Here is a 16,565-nt window from a genome sequence, read left to right on the forward strand (position 1 = left end):
GAATCGGGAGGGAGTCACAAGCTCCAGACTGCTCTGAACTCCGGTTCCGGGAAGTCTCTGGGGACCCAGGACTCATACGGGGAGAAACTGGACTGTCTGGCAGTGGGCAGAACTCGGAACTCTAGGGCGGCTTTCTCTCAGAGGTGCTTGCAGCAATTAAATTATCAGGACACTGAGACACTCGCGGCCCCTTAGGGCAGGGCTGAGAATCTGCCATAGTTCCTTGCTCTGCCCTTTGATTCCCTGAGACCCCGCCCCACCCAGGCTGTGGCAGATGCTTTTGCATATGAATGCCCTGGCCCTTTGCAACCTGAAAATTACCTAACAAACTGCAGCTGGGCCACAGACCCAGAACTTCCAAGAGAAGGCCCAAGGCCCCACAGCAGCTTGCATTGCTTCACAGCTGGGCCTCATCAGGGCACCTCCAAACTCCAAAAAAGGAAGGGGAATCTGCAGTTCTCTTCATAGCTCCTGCTGGGTAACCTCCAAGAGCCAGTGTACCCAGTGGTCAGAGGGGGATCATCCGGATTACAACTCCTCAGATCCATAAGGGACACACCCAGGGGGCAGACGCAGTGAGCACCAAAGCCCCACTGAAGCAATCTTGCCCCAGAAGGGTGTCTTCAGCACAGAAGTTCTCCCACTGCAGACACAGCCGATTCTCACAGCCAATTGGCCTGGAGGTCAATTCCTCCCAGTGATCCTACAACAATCAAGGCATAACTACAACAAGACTGTGCACAAAGCCCACAAGGGGGTGCACCAAGAGTGTCCACCTCAGGTAATGGGAGAGGCTGAGCCACTGGGCCCTACAGGACACCTAGCACACAAAACCACTCTACCAACACAGGGAAGCATAAAAAATGCGGAGACAAAGAAACAGGTCACAAATGACAGAAATGGAGGAAAGCAAATGACTGGATATAGAGTTCAAAACCACGTTTATAAGGTTTTTCAAGAATTTTATGGAAACTGCCGATAAATTTAGTGAGACCCTCAAGAAATCTAGTGAGACCCTTGAGGATATGAAAAAGGACCAACTAGAAATTAAGCATACACTGACTGAAATAAAGAATATTATACAGACACCCAACAGCAGACAAGAGGATCCCAAGAATCAAGTCAAAAATTTGAAATACAAAGAAACAAAAAATACCCATCCGAAAAAGAAAAAAAGATTCCAAAAATATGACGATAGTGTAAGGAGCCTCTGGGACAACTTCAGGCGTACCAACATCAGAATTATAGGGATACCAGAAGAAGAGAGAGGGCAAGATATTGAAAACCTATTTGAAGAAATAATGACAGAAAACTTCCCCCACCTGGTGAAAGAAATAGACTTACAAGTCCAGGAAGTGCAGAGAACCCCAAACAAAAGGAACCCAAAGAGGACCACACCAAGACACATCATAATTAAAATGCCAAGAGCAAAAGACAAAGAGAGAATCTTAAAAGCAGCAAGAGAAAGAAACTCAGTTACCTACAAGGCAGCTGATTTCTCAACAGAAACCATGCAGGCCAGAAGAGAGTGGCAAGAAATATTCAAAGTGATGACTAGCAAGAACCTACAACCAAGATTACTTTATCCAGCAAAGCTATCATTCAGAATAGAAGGTCAGATAAAGAGCTTCACGGATAAGAAAAAGCTAAAGGAGTTCATTACCACCAAACCAGCATTATATGAAATGCTGAAAGGTATTCTTTAAGAAGAGGAAGAAGAAAAAGGAACTCTTACCATTTGCCACAGCATGGATGGAACTGGAGAGCGGATAAATACCACACGATCTCACTCATTTGTGGAATATAATGAACAACATAAACTGATGAACAAGGACTGATCCAGAGATGGAGAGGCATTGATTGGACTGTCGGGCCTTGGAGGGAAGGTAGGGGAGGGTGGGGGTAATGGGGAAAGATCAACCAAAGGACTTATATGCAAGCATATAGGCCTAACCAATGGACATGGACAACAGGGGGGGGGGAGGGCATGAGCGGGGGGAGGGGGGGAGGGGGTAACGTGGGGATAAGGACACATATGCAATATCTTAATCAATAAAAAATATATTTAAAATAAAAAACAAAAACAAAAAAAGAAGGACAAGGGCAGTTGGATAATATTCTTTCCATCGTTGGTTTATAAAATAAATATGGAGAGGTCAGTGCTTGCAGAAAGTGCATCCCTGAACCCAGTCAGTTGTTCCAAGAGCTCAGGTAAGCAGCCATTTGCCCCATTAGAAAGTGCTACTGATGGGGTTTGGCCCTGGGAGGTGTGGGCAGAATATCAGACCAAGGGCCAGGGAGGGAAGGACTTGGCGACTTGAGGGATTCAGAGGATCAGGTGAGCCGTTGAGAAGCACTTTCCCCTCTGAAAGGCTCAGCCCCATGACCCACCCCTGGAAGTGTTCTCACTGCCCAAACCCAAGGACACTCCAGAGACATTCATTCCTATTTGGGTTATTTGTTATGCAAGAGCATAAGATAAACTATAAGAATAATCACTAGCCATTAGGGAACGGTTACAGCACGCGTGACTTGTATAATATGCACCTACGTCCCCTGGTTGTGTTGTGTTCTATTTATAGCCTCGCTTTGTAGATAACTGAGGCTCAGGAGGACGAAGTGACTCACTTAAGGCGGCAACAGCATCGTCAGAGGTGCATTTTCAACCCCATCTGACTATCTCGTCATTATTGCCCTGTAATCCACAGACCGTTTTCCTACCGTGGGGCGAGGCCACCCCAGTGGGAATCAGGGCAAACAAGACAGACCCTTTCTCAGTGAACTTACAGTCTCGTTAAAGTTTCACAAATGGAAAGAAGGGTACAGTTGTCTGTCCACCTGTCAGCTCCCCCTGCCCAGAGACCATCAGCTCATTTTTAAAAGAAATTTAACTAAGCCAATGAGGCATGCATTAACGGAAAAGGATTTCTGAGGCCACATTCCATGGCTTATTGAATTATGTGTCCCCTAGAATCTGGAACAAATGCCATAGAAGGAATGCAGGTGGCTGTTATTATAATTACCAAGATGGCTTTTAATTGGATGAAAGGCTTTTGTCTCACAAGTAAATTCTTTTTTAGTGTTTTAAAGGTTGGGAAGCATTTTTAGCCTCAGCTGCCGGAAAAGCTTCATGTACACTCTAGGACTGCCAGGAAGACCTATCTGAGGATCCATTACCCTCAAATGTCACGCAGGACCATTACAAAATTGGTATTTGCCTTCTGCAGGCATTTGATTTAGGATGCTCATTAAATTCTAAAACGCATTCACTGAGAGGAGAATTTCTGGTTCTGTGGAGGAGACAATGCCCACCAAACATCTGTACAGTCACAAAATATTTTAGAGAAATACCTGGGAAAAGAGCTCAATATTTCTTTGTCTGTTGACTATAATCTTGGTCTGTTTCTACCTCCTCATTATTCTAATAAGTACATCCAGGGTTAGGAACCTTGAAAGAACATAAATGTCTTAAGGCTCATTGTTACTTGTAGCCATGGAGAAGTTGAGCAAACCCTGCTTATGAGCTCCACAGAAGTGAAGCAAAGGAAGAAAATAATCCTATGACCATGGAGCGAGAACACTTCAAAACCAAGATAAAGATTAAGGTTTCTTATTGGTTGGGTTGGAAGACTAGCGGTGGGAAGGCACCATTTCACATCACCTTCTGAGGAATTAACAAGGGCTTCTAATATTTCATTGCCAAGCATTATACTCAATTGTTTCTGCCCTGGTATGGTAGCTTTTGTGTTATGAGGATGTCACCTCTTTCATGTATAATAGCACTGTGCTTGTTTCACCAGGTGGCTGAGTTGCTTGATTATCTGCTGTTTTCTGACTCTCATCATGATTTTTTATTGCCTGGGCTTGTTGTGTGGCGTGTTTGGCTATAAACAGAATGCCACCCCAACCACACGAGGCTGCGTCTCAAACACCGGAGGCACCTTCCTCATGGTGTGAGTGTTTGCTCTTCCTTGCCAGTGGAGGGGTGGGAACTCGGAGGAGAGTAGGTGACATGGTGGTCCTCTGGGCTGAGCACTGCGTTCCATCGGTGTGTTGGTTGATTATACTTTTATCAATTTGGGAAATTTCATCAAGAGTAAAAAGTCAAAGAAAATTCTAAATTAGTTGCACTTTGATAGGTAAGCTTAAACATGCTGTTTATGGTGGGCTCCTTTTTAAAGCAGCTATTATGAAAATTATGTCCAAGTTTGCTTTCTTTATTCCCATTGTTTTTTCCTATATTCATATCCATTCATCCACCCATCTATTTAGCCATGCATCCATCCATTTATCCATCCATCCATCCATCCATCCATCCATCCATCCATCCATCCGTCCGTATATTAACCAGATACTTGTTAAAGATTGACCTGTTATCAGATACTGATCTATATGATCATCTAGCTTGTTCCCTTTGAAACTCCAGAAACTTCATGCTCTGCCAAGAGTATTCTTCTTCAGAGAGAAGTTGCATTGTGTTTCTCTTGAACATAAAGCCCCTCCCTTCCCTGGCAGTACATCCCTACCTGCCTCTCAGGCTGCCATTCACCACACTCTGTGCTCTGGATGCAGAGCCATGTTGGCCCCCTTCAGACTCCCAAGGGCACATTTCTTGCTTTAGAACCTCCCCACTCACAGTGTCTGCTGCAGAAAGTCTTGGTTCACTCAAGTAACTCAGAGCCCATGTCTGAACCATGGTACTGGCTGCAGGTGGACCAGGAATAAGCCTTAAGGGTTCCCTAAGTACATATTGTGCCCAAGACTGAAAGGCCACTGTGCTGGCCACTTTCTGTCTTCACTCCTGGGTAAGCTGACTCATTTGACCTGTAAACAGCTAAAGATGCAGGTTCCTCTTCTACATTGAGTATAGAGTCAGTAATTACTGATAGGTAATATTGAATAATGAACAATTCCTTATAGAATTCTTAACTTTCTTTCTTTTCTTTTCTTTTCTTTTTTTTTGCAGTGGGGTTGGAGTTAGTTTCTTCTTTTGTTGGATATCGATGCTCTTTGTGGTTCTTACTTTTGTCATTGGTGTAAATATGGAAAAATTGGTCTGTGAACCTTACCAAAACAGGAAGTTATTCCAGGTAAATGAGGGTTTTTTTTGTGTGTTTTTTTAAATATATTTTATTGAATTTTTACAGAGAAGAAGGGAGGGGGATAGAGAGTTAGAAACATCGATGAGAGAGATAGATCAGCTGCCTCCTGCACGCCCCCCAGTAGGGATGTGCCCGCAACCAAGGTACATGCCCTTGACCGGAATCGAACCTGGGACCCTTGAGTCCGCAGGCCGACGCTCTATCCACTGAGCCAAACCGGTTCGGCTAAATGAGGTTTTTGTTACCATTAAGGCAGAGCTTGAGCCAAAACTTTGGGTTTCTTCAAGAGCAGTGCAAAAAGATGAGTAGTTTGATTTTTATTCAAAAAGTTGAGATTCCTTCTATTTGATATTCCTTCTATCAGAGCAAAAAAATATATATGCTGTTATTATTATTATTTTTTGTAAGTGAAATCATTCCAGGAATTAAAGCATGTGTATCAATGGGGACATTAATATTTGGGGAGAAGAAAATTTTGCTCAGCAGTAGTTCCCCAATGTGGCTGGAAAATCAGAAGATAAATCCCTGGGTGCCTCCAAACCCCAGGAAGTTTCTGACATTTTAAAGAGTTTCCCAGATGACAGTTGCCCACACAGATGGTTTGAGACCATATATTTGAAGTGAAGGGGATGATAAATTATATGCCTCCTGGCAAGATAGTTTGTTCTTGGCAGAATATGACGGGGCAGTTGGAAGTGGGTCTCAAGCCTCATTTTCTCCCTCAAAACCCAACTTCCACATAGTCTAGGGGGGCATTTCACATTTAGCTTCATTTAATTAGAAGGACGTTTGGGTTTTCATGTTTGCCCTTTAAGTTTGGCTCTCCGATGTTTTTCTCCAGATTCTGATTTTTTAAACACATTTATGTTTCCCTGTTTTACTGTATATATTTTCCAATTCAGGATCTGTCACAAAATCAGGTGAATGGCTATTAAACTAATCAGTTGTTGCCATGGTATTTTAATGATTTGATTGGTTGAGAAAAGCTAAATTGAGAGCATAGATTTGTCATATTATCCTCACATGGACTCTTGATAAAAAAAAATAGTAATAACACATCAAACTAAACTCTATTATCTTCCATATTGTGTTAAATCGTTAAAAATAATTCTTAAAAAGTAGGGGATAGTTCTAAACCATTTCCACTCCTCAAGCACATACACAGCCATGCATGAATTAGCCCATGTTAAATATATATGATGTGAAGTCAGAGAATGTGTGAGTGTTAATTCATTTTGTCCAGAGAGAAGTAGTGAGGAGCTGGGTCAACCACTTTGTGGCTTTCTATTATCTACTCGTAATAAAATGCTCTGTCCTTGTCATTTCTAATGTGTTTGTTTTACTAAAAAGTAGAGTTCTCCAAAGTAATTTCAATAATTTCTGCTGATGCTACCCAGTGGTGGTTTGATTTATTCCAACCACACTATTGTTTTATAGTTTTAAATTGAACATCAATGAGGAGCATCATGACATGAAAATCCCTAAAATATACTTAACATAACATTGTTTTTATTATATGTGTATATGTTAGTGTAAAACTGCCTTTTAAAAAAGTTTTGTTTTATTGCTTAAAGTATTACAAAGAGTATTACATATGTCTCCTTTTTTTCTCCCCTTGACCTTCCCCCAGAAAACTGCCTTTCTTTTTAAAAAGTTTTAAAATTTGTTCTAGATTATGGACACACCATATTTACTAAATGAGAATTGGAAATACTATCTCTCTGGCAAGATACTTAACAATATGGATGTTAATCTCACTATTGAACAAGTTTACAGGTATAAGTTTTTTTTGCTGGTTCAAATGTTGTTTATTTTCAGAATGATAATTTTATTTTCCAAGTGCCTTTAACTTTAATAATCAGACTTGCCAGTTTCAGAATTAAACTGTTCTCTAGTCTTACCAAAGAAATAGTAGAAATAAGACCAAGAAGTTGATCCTTCCCGTGAGAACCTTCTAGACCTTGGAATGGTGGTGCTTTAAGGTCCCCCTGTCCAGGGATCACTAGGACACACTGGTGAAAGTGACTTTAAAATGCATAGCAGGACCCTGTGAAAACTCTTGTTCAAGGACCACCCTGCCCCAAATAAATGCCACGTAACACAAAGTCAGTGGGTGGGTCCAAACCACAGATGCGCAAATGGTGATGCAGCTCAAGGGCCAGTCTGTGGGGCGGGGGCTGCCTGGGCTCCGGTCCTGGCTCTGCCACCACCAGGCTTCTGTGATCTTAGACGGTACACTTCCTCGCTGTACAATAGGAATGACATTTCAGTGTCTCTCAGCTCCTCTAGCAGAGACAGCAGATGAGTGAGTGGCACATGTGTTCACCATCCTTTCACTTTGCCCTCCTGGCAGACATTGCTAATCAACTGTGGTCTTCTACTCAGCCCAGAGACCTCTCAGGATCTTTCTCAACAGCATGTTCTAGGCCTGTGGTCGGCAAACTGCGGCTCTTTGGTCCCTTGAGTGTGGCTCTTCCTAAGCCTTAGGAGTGCCCTAATTAAGTTAATAACAATGTACCTACCTATATAGTTTAAGTTTAAAACATTTGGCTCTCAAAAGAAATTTCAATCGTTGTACTGTTGATATTTGGCTCTGTTGACCAATGAGTTTGCCGACCACTGTTCTAGACAGACATTATCAATCCATTGGTGTTTCTGTGCATGATTAAACCATCCCTATGTGGAGAGGACACTACCACATTCTTTGTGATTCTGGCTCCTGCAGGACTCTAGTCTTCCTTCTGTTAGGACATCAAGCTTTCTGTTCCAGAAGCACCAGCCTACTTGGGGCTCTCTACGGAGGGCTATCACACCTCCTAGGATGCGGACTGTTTCTTCTCCAGGCACCTCTCAGGGCTAGAGGGCTCTGGCTGCAGCACAGGGAGGACACACCCTCAGGAAGTGGCTGTGTGGGTGACAGAAATATGCATCAGATGAGGCTCAGGGGAGGTGGTTTTCTCATTTTAAGGAAGCGCAGAGGGGTGAGGCCAAGTCAGGTTTCTAGCCAAAGGATCCTGACCTGTCGGTAGCCCCCTGGGTGTCTCCATCCTGCCATTAGAATGTGCCTCCAACCAGGTGTTGAGTGAGTGACGCTCAGCCCAGGGGATACAGAGAGAGATGGGCTGGCAGAGGTTTGACAGAACCTTTTAATAAAGCCCAAGATATGCCTGGTAACACCTACCTATAGCAAGTGTTGTTTTGTTTTTTGTGAAATTTAATTTTTTAATATTTTATTGATTTCAGAGGAAGGGAGAAGGAGAGAGAGAGAAACATCAATGATGAGAGAGAATCATTGAGAAGCGGCCTTCTGCGTGCCCCCCACTGGGGATTGAGCTCCCAACCCGGGCATCAAACCCTGACCTCCTGGTTCGTGAGTCAGCACTCAACCACCCAGCCACACAGGCTGGGCTAGGGTGTTTTTAAGTGAGGATTTATTTCTCTCCGATGTATAAATGTGCTATTCCTTATAGACCGGGAAGGAACACAGGGGAGACAGACAGAAGAACGTATTTACCGATCCTGCTGAATCTGTTCCCAAACGGGACATTTTGTAAAGTGGGGAACGAAGTCAGGAATGGTGGGCACCACGGGGGTTCAGGCCGCCGCTGGTGACAGCCTGCTGCATGGACCCCCAGCGGCCACTTTGTTCACAGAGACTGTAAACAGAGACTGTTACCCCTTCTTTTCCTCGTTGGCAGTGGACGGGGCGGGGGGGGGGGGGGCACAGCTGCCTCTCTGGTTCATGGTCGCTCTGCTTATCCCCACAGAGACTGCAAAGACAACAAAGGCATCTACACTGCCCTGCAGCTGGAGAACCTCTACAATGTCAGCGAGCATCTCACCGTTGAGGAGGTACGCACTCGGAACCCGCCAGGACATTCCCGTGGCTCTTTCCCCAATCCACTTGTCTTTGCTGCTTCAAAAGGGGGTGAAATTCATATAAAATGAACCATTTTGGAGTGACACTTCGTATGTTCTAATTCCAAAACACGTGCATCCCACCCCGCCAGCTGGTGTCTCTCTTGAGGCATGGGTACCTCCAGTTGATTGTCCCCTAACAGGGCCTCCAAGGGAAAGACTCTGTCTCCCTGCGGGTTCGTGTTCTGAGAGGAGCAAGCCCCACTTGCTTCGCAGGGAGATTGGCTCTGTAAGACTGGCCACCGTTTTCTGCCAGATCCCTGGAGCGGGGCTAGGCACCGAGAGCTGTGGGCTCTCCTGAGCTCGGCTGGCCCTGGGCCCAGGACAGCGTGGGAGCAGGAATGGAAGGGGACAGGATGGCATGGCCCCTTCTGACCAGCAGAGGGAGCAGGAGAGTTTCAGCTGCCTAAGCCCAGGGTGCCATCTGTCAAGGCCATCCCCACTCCCCTACTCCTCTAGGCCCTCTGGGTTTCTCAGCTGTGTCTCAACCAATAGGCATGTGTCTCTCTCTCCCTCTCCCTCCCTTTCTCCCTCCTGCTCTCTCTAAATATCCTTGGGTGAGGATTAAAAAAACAAATTTAAAAATTTTAAAAAGGGGGTTACAGTATACACATTTTGTATTGATTATATTCCCTAAATATACCTTGCCTATATACATAAATAAAAATGTAATTTTGTAACCAAGCCCAAAATAAATGCCCTCCACACATTTCCCCATCATGCCTGCCATCAAACGTTCTCTCTGTGTGCCAGGATGAGTAGCGGTGGGTGCGGAGGGCCCAGCATCCTCGGGCACCACACACCGCTGGCACTACCGGCTGGCTCTTAGGACGACCCCAGGCCATCCTCCCTGTTCCCATAAATGCATGCTCCCCAACCACCTGAGTCCAGTGCCTGTGCCTCCTGTCCCGGATGCAGCCTGCCCGCCCCCTTTCAGCATCTCTTTCGTTAAGACTCACTCAGAAGCCACCTCCTCTGTTTTGCCCTCCCTGCCTCCTCTCCTAGAAGGTTCTCCCCCAACCCTCGTGTCCTGGTGCAGGTCCTGTGCCTTTATTATGATATTGCCTCTGCCTTTTGAGGTCCTTGAGACTAAAGATGTGCTGTTATTTTGCTTTGCACCCCACCTCCTCACATAGCGCTCTGCATAGGGCATAAGGAAAGAGGCAGGGGAGGGGTGCGAGGGGAGGGAAGAGTTAAGAAGAAATGCCAGTCAAGTGCCTGTGTAATTTTTTTGTCCTGTGTAATTTTTTTTCTAAATATATTTTTATGGATATCACATCAATGATGAGAGAGAATCATTGATTGGCTACCTCCTGCACACCCCCTACTGGGGATGGAGCCGAAACTGGGGCATGTGTCCTGACGGGAAATCGAACTCTGACCTCCTGGTCTATAGGTCAATGCTCAACCACTGAACCATGCTGGTCGGGCTCCTGTAATTAAAAAAAAAAAAAGAAACAGATTTTTTTTAGAGAGAGGAAGGGAGAAGGAGAGAAACAATGATCGACTGTCTCTTGCATGCCCCACCACCCAATGGGGGATGGAGCCCGTAACCCTGGCATGTGCCAAGACTGGGAATCAAACCAGCAACCTTTCACCTTTCAGTGGTAAAGGGATGACGCCCAACCAACTGAGCCACACTGGCCAGGGCTGTCTGGTGTAATTTCATTGCTCCTCTGACTTTTTTGGAGAAAAATGGACTTACTTATGACTTCTTATTGCACAGCACATTAGATACATGAACAATGAATTTAAAAAGATGAGCGTGAACCTTGATGACATTGTCCTCAAAGAAGAAGGAAAAAGAAACCTTCTGGATTTCAGTGACTCGGGAGTGGAGCAAATCGATTATGACACTTACTTGGCTGAGGTATGTATGACCCATGTGTCCACAATTGGTCTTGGGGGGAGGAGGGGAATTAGAACACAAGTCTTTTTTAGTCTGTTTTGATTTACTTTTTTATTAAGATGATAGTCACATAATAGAAAAGCAGCTATTTTTAAGTGAACAATCGCTCGTGTTCAGGATAATCGCACTGGGACACAGGGCCCCACCTCTGTCCAGCACGAGAACACCTCCATCGCCCCAAAACAGAGCCCTGTGTCCCTTCAGCAGCTGCCCCTCGTCCCCCCTCCTGGCCCTTGGTCACCACCAACCTGTGCTCCATTTCTATGCACCTACCTGTCCTGGGTATTTGATATGAGTGGGGTCATGCAGGATGTGACCTTTGTGTTTAATGGCCCTCACTGACCCCTTCATGTAGCCCACCATTTTTGAGGTTCATCTGCATGACAGCACGTGCCAGTCAGTACATCTGTTCTCCATGTGGTCGCATAGTATGGTCGCATGGGTCTAAAGACGAATGCAGACGCTATGCATGAGTGTCTGCCCGATTTTATGGGCCATGTTCCTTCTGTTGCCTATTAGACGTTATTAAGATTTTAAAAAACCATAGTCATGACATGGTTCTTTTTAATCTCTTTTTTCAGACAGGTAAATCGTTAACAAAAGTGAATCTCTTAACATATGCAAGTGGTTTAAAAGAACACGCCAACAAGTTGGTAAGTCCTGAAGGCCCAATTAAATTCTGAAATCCTTGTCAATATCCAGTGCCAACACGGCTGTTAGGGGAACTATTGAAAGGGTTCCTCACACCACAAGGAACCCCTTCTTTTTTAAAAAGAATGTTTTAATTTATTTCAGAGAGGAAGGGAGAGGGAGGAAAGAGGGAAACATCAACAATGAGAGAGAATCATTGATCAGCTGCCTCCTGCATGTCCCACATTAGGGATCAAGCCCAAAACTTGGGCATGAGCCCTGACCGGGAATCAAACTGTGACTTCCTGGTTCATAGGTCAACTCTCAACCACTGAGCCACACTAGCCTGGCAGATAATCCCTTCTTGACAAGCACTTCTTCAAGTTTCCATCAGCAGCCACAGCTGCATGGCCCAAAAATCTGTGAGCGTGGGAAGGCTCCCATGGTGGCCTCGGGGTGCACACAGCTCTTCCCGAAGCCTGGGCTTGATGCTGGTGCCCATAATGGATTTATCACTGGTTCTGTTTCTCCTCAGCAACCCCTCCTCTGCCAAACCCATTTGCATATGTGTTCCATGCAGCGCAGGGGATGGTAACTAAGGACATGGGAGGAGATTTCCTGTGGCCCTCCATATCACTAATAAGGCATGGCTGAGGGGTCCAGCTGGCGTGGTTCAGTGGTTGAGTGTCGACCTATGAACCAGGAGGTCACAGTTCAATTCCTGGTCAGGGCACATGCCCATGTTGCAGGCTCAATCCCCAGTGTGGAGTGTGCAGGAGGCAGCCAATCAATGATTCTCTCTCATCGTTGATGTTTCTATCTTTTTCTCCCTCTCCCTTCTTCCCTGAAGTCAATAAAAATACATGAAAAAAAAAGAAGTGTCCCCATCCGGGCCTCCTTCATCAGCATCCCTTTCATTGGCTGCTCTGCTGGCTGGAGACAAAATGGTCCCTTTCAAGAAGCAGCGGAGCATGGGCCGGCGGCAAGGGGGTGGGGGGAGCACCTGGGGTCTGGAGGAAGACCCGGATGAAATCCTGACTCAGCCACTTCCTTACTGTGGGACCCTGAGCAAGACATTTCCCCATCTGTGCCCTCATTTCCTCACCCATAAGACGGGGCAGGAGGACCTTTACCCCTTCGTACAGTAAACCCTACTGCGGTGTGAGTTCAAGAACACGGGCTCAGTCAAGCCTTGGTTTTCTCACTGCAAAGCAGGGCCATGGGTACTATAAAGTGACTTCTAGCTCTGTTACGGGAGGTGGGAGAGTGGGAACACAGCCCAGGGCACTCAGGATGGCTAATGAATGTGGGTTAAAACTTATAGCTCGTGAGGCCCCTCCCGGCAGCTTCCAGGCCCACAGATACCATGGCACAAGGGCTGGGCATTCAAGTGCTCTGCCATCTGGAAAAATGGGGTTGATCTGTGTTTATTTCTTCTCTCTGTAGCCCCCCGGAGTCTTAAAAGAGTCCCTGACAAGGAACGTAATCAAGATCAAAGACATTCACAATATCAAGTTCCTGCCTTTGGAACTGCAACTGGTAACAGTCAGCCTCTGGCATCTCCCTGCAAACTGACCACGGCCCATTTCACTGGCGGGCTTTCCTGTGGCCCAAGGACACGTGCGCATGTCACAAGGGTCAAATTCGATTGGCCTCAGGCCGAGAAGCTGAGCTATTTGGAGAAGCATATTAGCTCACTGACCTCGACTTCAGAAGTTACTAGAACTAGTCCCTCTCTTTTTCTTCTAACTTGTTAATTCATTAGTGTATCCCAAAAATCCTCTTACTGAATTTTCTTAATGTTTGTGCTGTGCTCATCACAATTTTCTGCCATACTTGTTTATGCCCAGCACAAATTTGTTCGTGTGTGTGTGTGTGTGTGTGTGTGTGTATATATATATATATATATATATATATTTGACTTCAGAGAGGAAGGGAGAGGGAGAGGGAGAGGGAGAGGGAGAGGGAGAGGGAGAGGGAGAGATAGAAACATCAGTGATGAGGAGAATCATTGATTGGCTGCTTCCTACATGCCCCACACTGGGGACTGAACGCACAACCTAGGCATGTGCCCTGACTGGAATCAAACCACGACCTCCTTATTCATAGGTCAATGCTTAACCACTGAGCAACACTGGCTGGGCCAAATTTGTTCACATTAAAAGATGGGTTTTGCATGTCTCTTAAATGCCTTCCTTCAAGCAGACTCAGGGCTCCATGGTCTTTTCAGAGCTGGAGCAATCTATCTACAAATAGGCAAGTTATTCTGTACTCATGACCGATAGTGTAAACCAGAAGTTAACTAACTCTGGCCCTGAAAACCACAGCCTGTGGGCCAAAGCTGGCCTGTTGCCCTCTTTTACAAAAAGTTTTATTGGGACTCAGCTGTGCTCACTTATTCACAGATGATCTGTGGCTGCTCTTGGCTGCAAGAGCACAGAGTAGAGTGGTTGGGAGAGGGCATCACCCGCAAAGCCTCAACTCTTTACTATCTGGTCCGAAACTGATAATGTTTGCCAGTCCCTGTTCTAAACCATACACGTTAAACCACTCGTGTTGGGCAGCTTTACTTTAAGTAACAGACTTGTATGCTATATACTGCCCTTTGCAGCTCTAGAATATGCATCCTGGTTTTCCAGTTCCCCACATAGAGGTGTGTGCGGCACACGGTTACTGGAGACTGGTGTTTGGTTGTTTTTTTTTTTTGTTTTTTTCAGAATCACACCCATTTCAGAGTAAAGTTGGATTCGGGTGAGGGGGGTGCACAAGGTGTGTGATCTTGCTGCTTCGTGTCATAAGCTGGAAACTGTTGCCTCTGTTTATTTACTAGAAAGAACTACACCATCAAATTCAGGAGCTTCAACAAAGAGGCAGTGGATTGAAGGCAAGGATGTGTTTTCTTTTTCAGTCATGGGTCTTATTATAAAGCGCATACAGACTTTCAGAGATGTTGCTTTTTCAGGTACTTTACATGTTTAAAAAGTCTCAATGATTCACTTATTTTAAATGCCAAACTGGGTTTTTCTACCATGATTTTTTGGTAAATACTTCTATCAGTACAAACCTCATTTTGGCACAAGGTTACGCCCATGGGAAAGCTGCACTTGGATGTGTAGGATGCAGACTTAGAAGATGTACCAGTCACTTTCACCAAGAGAATGCTGCCTAACAAACAGCCTTCAAGTCTCAGTGCCTTCTGACCACAGACTTTCACTGTTGGGTGGACTGTAGGCTTCTCCATACATTGCCCTCCCTAGAGACCAGCCTGGAGGAGCAGTTTCTGTCTGGGTTGCCTCATGTCCTCTGAGTGCAGAACAGGAATTTAGAGGATGAATGGGAACACAGGTTGCCCTTTAAGCCATTTCTTAGAGCCAGCACATGGCCACTTCCTCTACGTCCATTGGCCAAAGCATGCCCCACGAACATGCCTGTCATCACCAGGCAGCCGTGACCAACTAATACAGTTCACCACAGGGGCTCTCTGAGTTGGAAACATTTCCACAATGGAAACTGAGCTCCGGGGCTGCGTTGCATTCAGCTGCAGCCACCATGGCAATGGGCAGCTCAGGAATATTTCTCATTTAATGCAATGGGCTGCCCTGAAGGTTTTGAAGGTTAGCCCCACCACAGAAAACTTCATGTCCTTCCCCGGGCTTTCCTCGGAGCTCCGCATGTTTACCTTCATCATAGGGATTCTTGCCATATTTGACTGGGTCTCACCTGCCCACCCCCCTGCTCCAGGAAACTGTGGGCTCCTTAGGTGGCCCTTGGTCTTCTCTCTGGGCAGCATTGAGCCTGCCTCTTTGTTGACGTACCAAGGTCTGACTTAGTTCCTCTGAAGACTATTAGGTTTACTCGGCTCTGGACCGTCCCTGTACCTTCAGTCACGGTTACCATTTCATAAGTGCGTGTCCCATGCCAAGGGAATCTGAGACAGACCGGTGGCCTTATATAGATCCTGTGCCACCCCAACACACTTCAGAATTAAGGGTGACAACAGGCAGCTATGCACTGACCTTCAAGAGGGGCAGGTGGGGGCAGAAAGCCACTCTTGACTCACTGTCTAGGCCAGCCGTGGGCAAACTATGGCCCGCGGGCTGGATCCGGCCCGTTTGAAATGAATAAAACTATTGAAAAAAAAGACCGTACCCTTTTATGTAATGATGTTTACGTTGAATTTATATTAGTTCACACAAACACTCCATCCATGCTTTTGTTCCGGCCCTCCGGTCCAGTTTAAGAACCCATTGTGGCCCTCGAGTCAAAAAGTTTGCCCACCCCTGGTCTAGGCTACGTGCCCTGAGGTCTCTGGGCACCTCTAATTTGCACCCAGCTGCCCTGTGGGTAGGCAGTGGCCTTGTCCTTATTTGTATGACCGTGCAAAGCATGTGGACTTTGGAGTGAAAGTTCAAATTCCAGGTCTTAGGCTTCCCGGCTTGTTGACTGGGCAGAGTCAGCCCCCTCGCCTATGAAGGGGGATAACAGTACCTTCCTTTCGTCCTTGTGAGTATTCAGTGATGTGATTCAGATAAAGGACCTAGCCCAGTATCTGGCTCAAAGGAAATGCTTGCTACATATCCATGTCCTTCCCCCTGAACCTCGGAGCGTTGAGCTGGTTCTATGGTCCCCTTGCCTTACAAGCTGTGGTGGTGTGGGATTGAATTAACAGCACTCACATCAATACTCAAACTGTCCGATGAAACCCTTTTCTCACTCGAAACCATGTTGATTGTTGCTGTGTTTTCCAGGTGCAAGTGACCAATATTCTTGATGCTTTGGATTCTTCTCAGAAATTCATCACAAACGATCTTCCATCTATTATTATTGAAGTAAGACTTTTTTAAAAATAGTTTTTCTTTCTTTTCCTTTTTTTTCTTTTTTTGTTAATCCTCACCCAAGGATATTTTTCCATTGATTTTTTTAGAGAGAGTAGAAGGGATGGGGAGACACACAGAGAGAGAAACATTGATGTGAGAGAGAGACATCGATTGGTTGCCTCCTGCAAA

General features: G+C 45.6%; 1 protein-coding gene across 1 annotated transcript in view; it reads left to right on the forward strand.

The window, feature by feature from the left end:
• Positions 1–16,565, forward strand: part of PROM1 (prominin 1) — an 87,688-nt gene that overhangs the window by 62,320 nt on the left and 8,803 nt on the right. The window contains exons 12-20 of the mRNA XM_081101209.1: positions 3,801–3,953; positions 4,967–5,090; positions 6,775–6,878; positions 8,870–8,954; positions 10,747–10,890; positions 11,511–11,582; positions 13,006–13,098; positions 14,390–14,443; positions 16,308–16,388. Of these exons, the coding sequence (XP_080957335.1) occupies positions 3,801–3,953; positions 4,967–5,090; positions 6,775–6,878; positions 8,870–8,954; positions 10,747–10,890; positions 11,511–11,582; positions 13,006–13,098; positions 14,390–14,443; positions 16,308–16,388 (910 nt within the window). The remainder of the gene's footprint in view (positions 1–3,800; positions 3,954–4,966; positions 5,091–6,774; positions 6,879–8,869; positions 8,955–10,746; positions 10,891–11,510; positions 11,583–13,005; positions 13,099–14,389; positions 14,444–16,307; positions 16,389–16,565) is intronic.

Source organism: Myotis nattereri, assembly GCF_964212035.1.
Source record: "Myotis nattereri genome assembly, chromosome: 1".
Classification (NCBI taxonomy): Eukaryota; Metazoa; Chordata; class Mammalia; order Chiroptera; family Vespertilionidae; genus Myotis; species Myotis nattereri.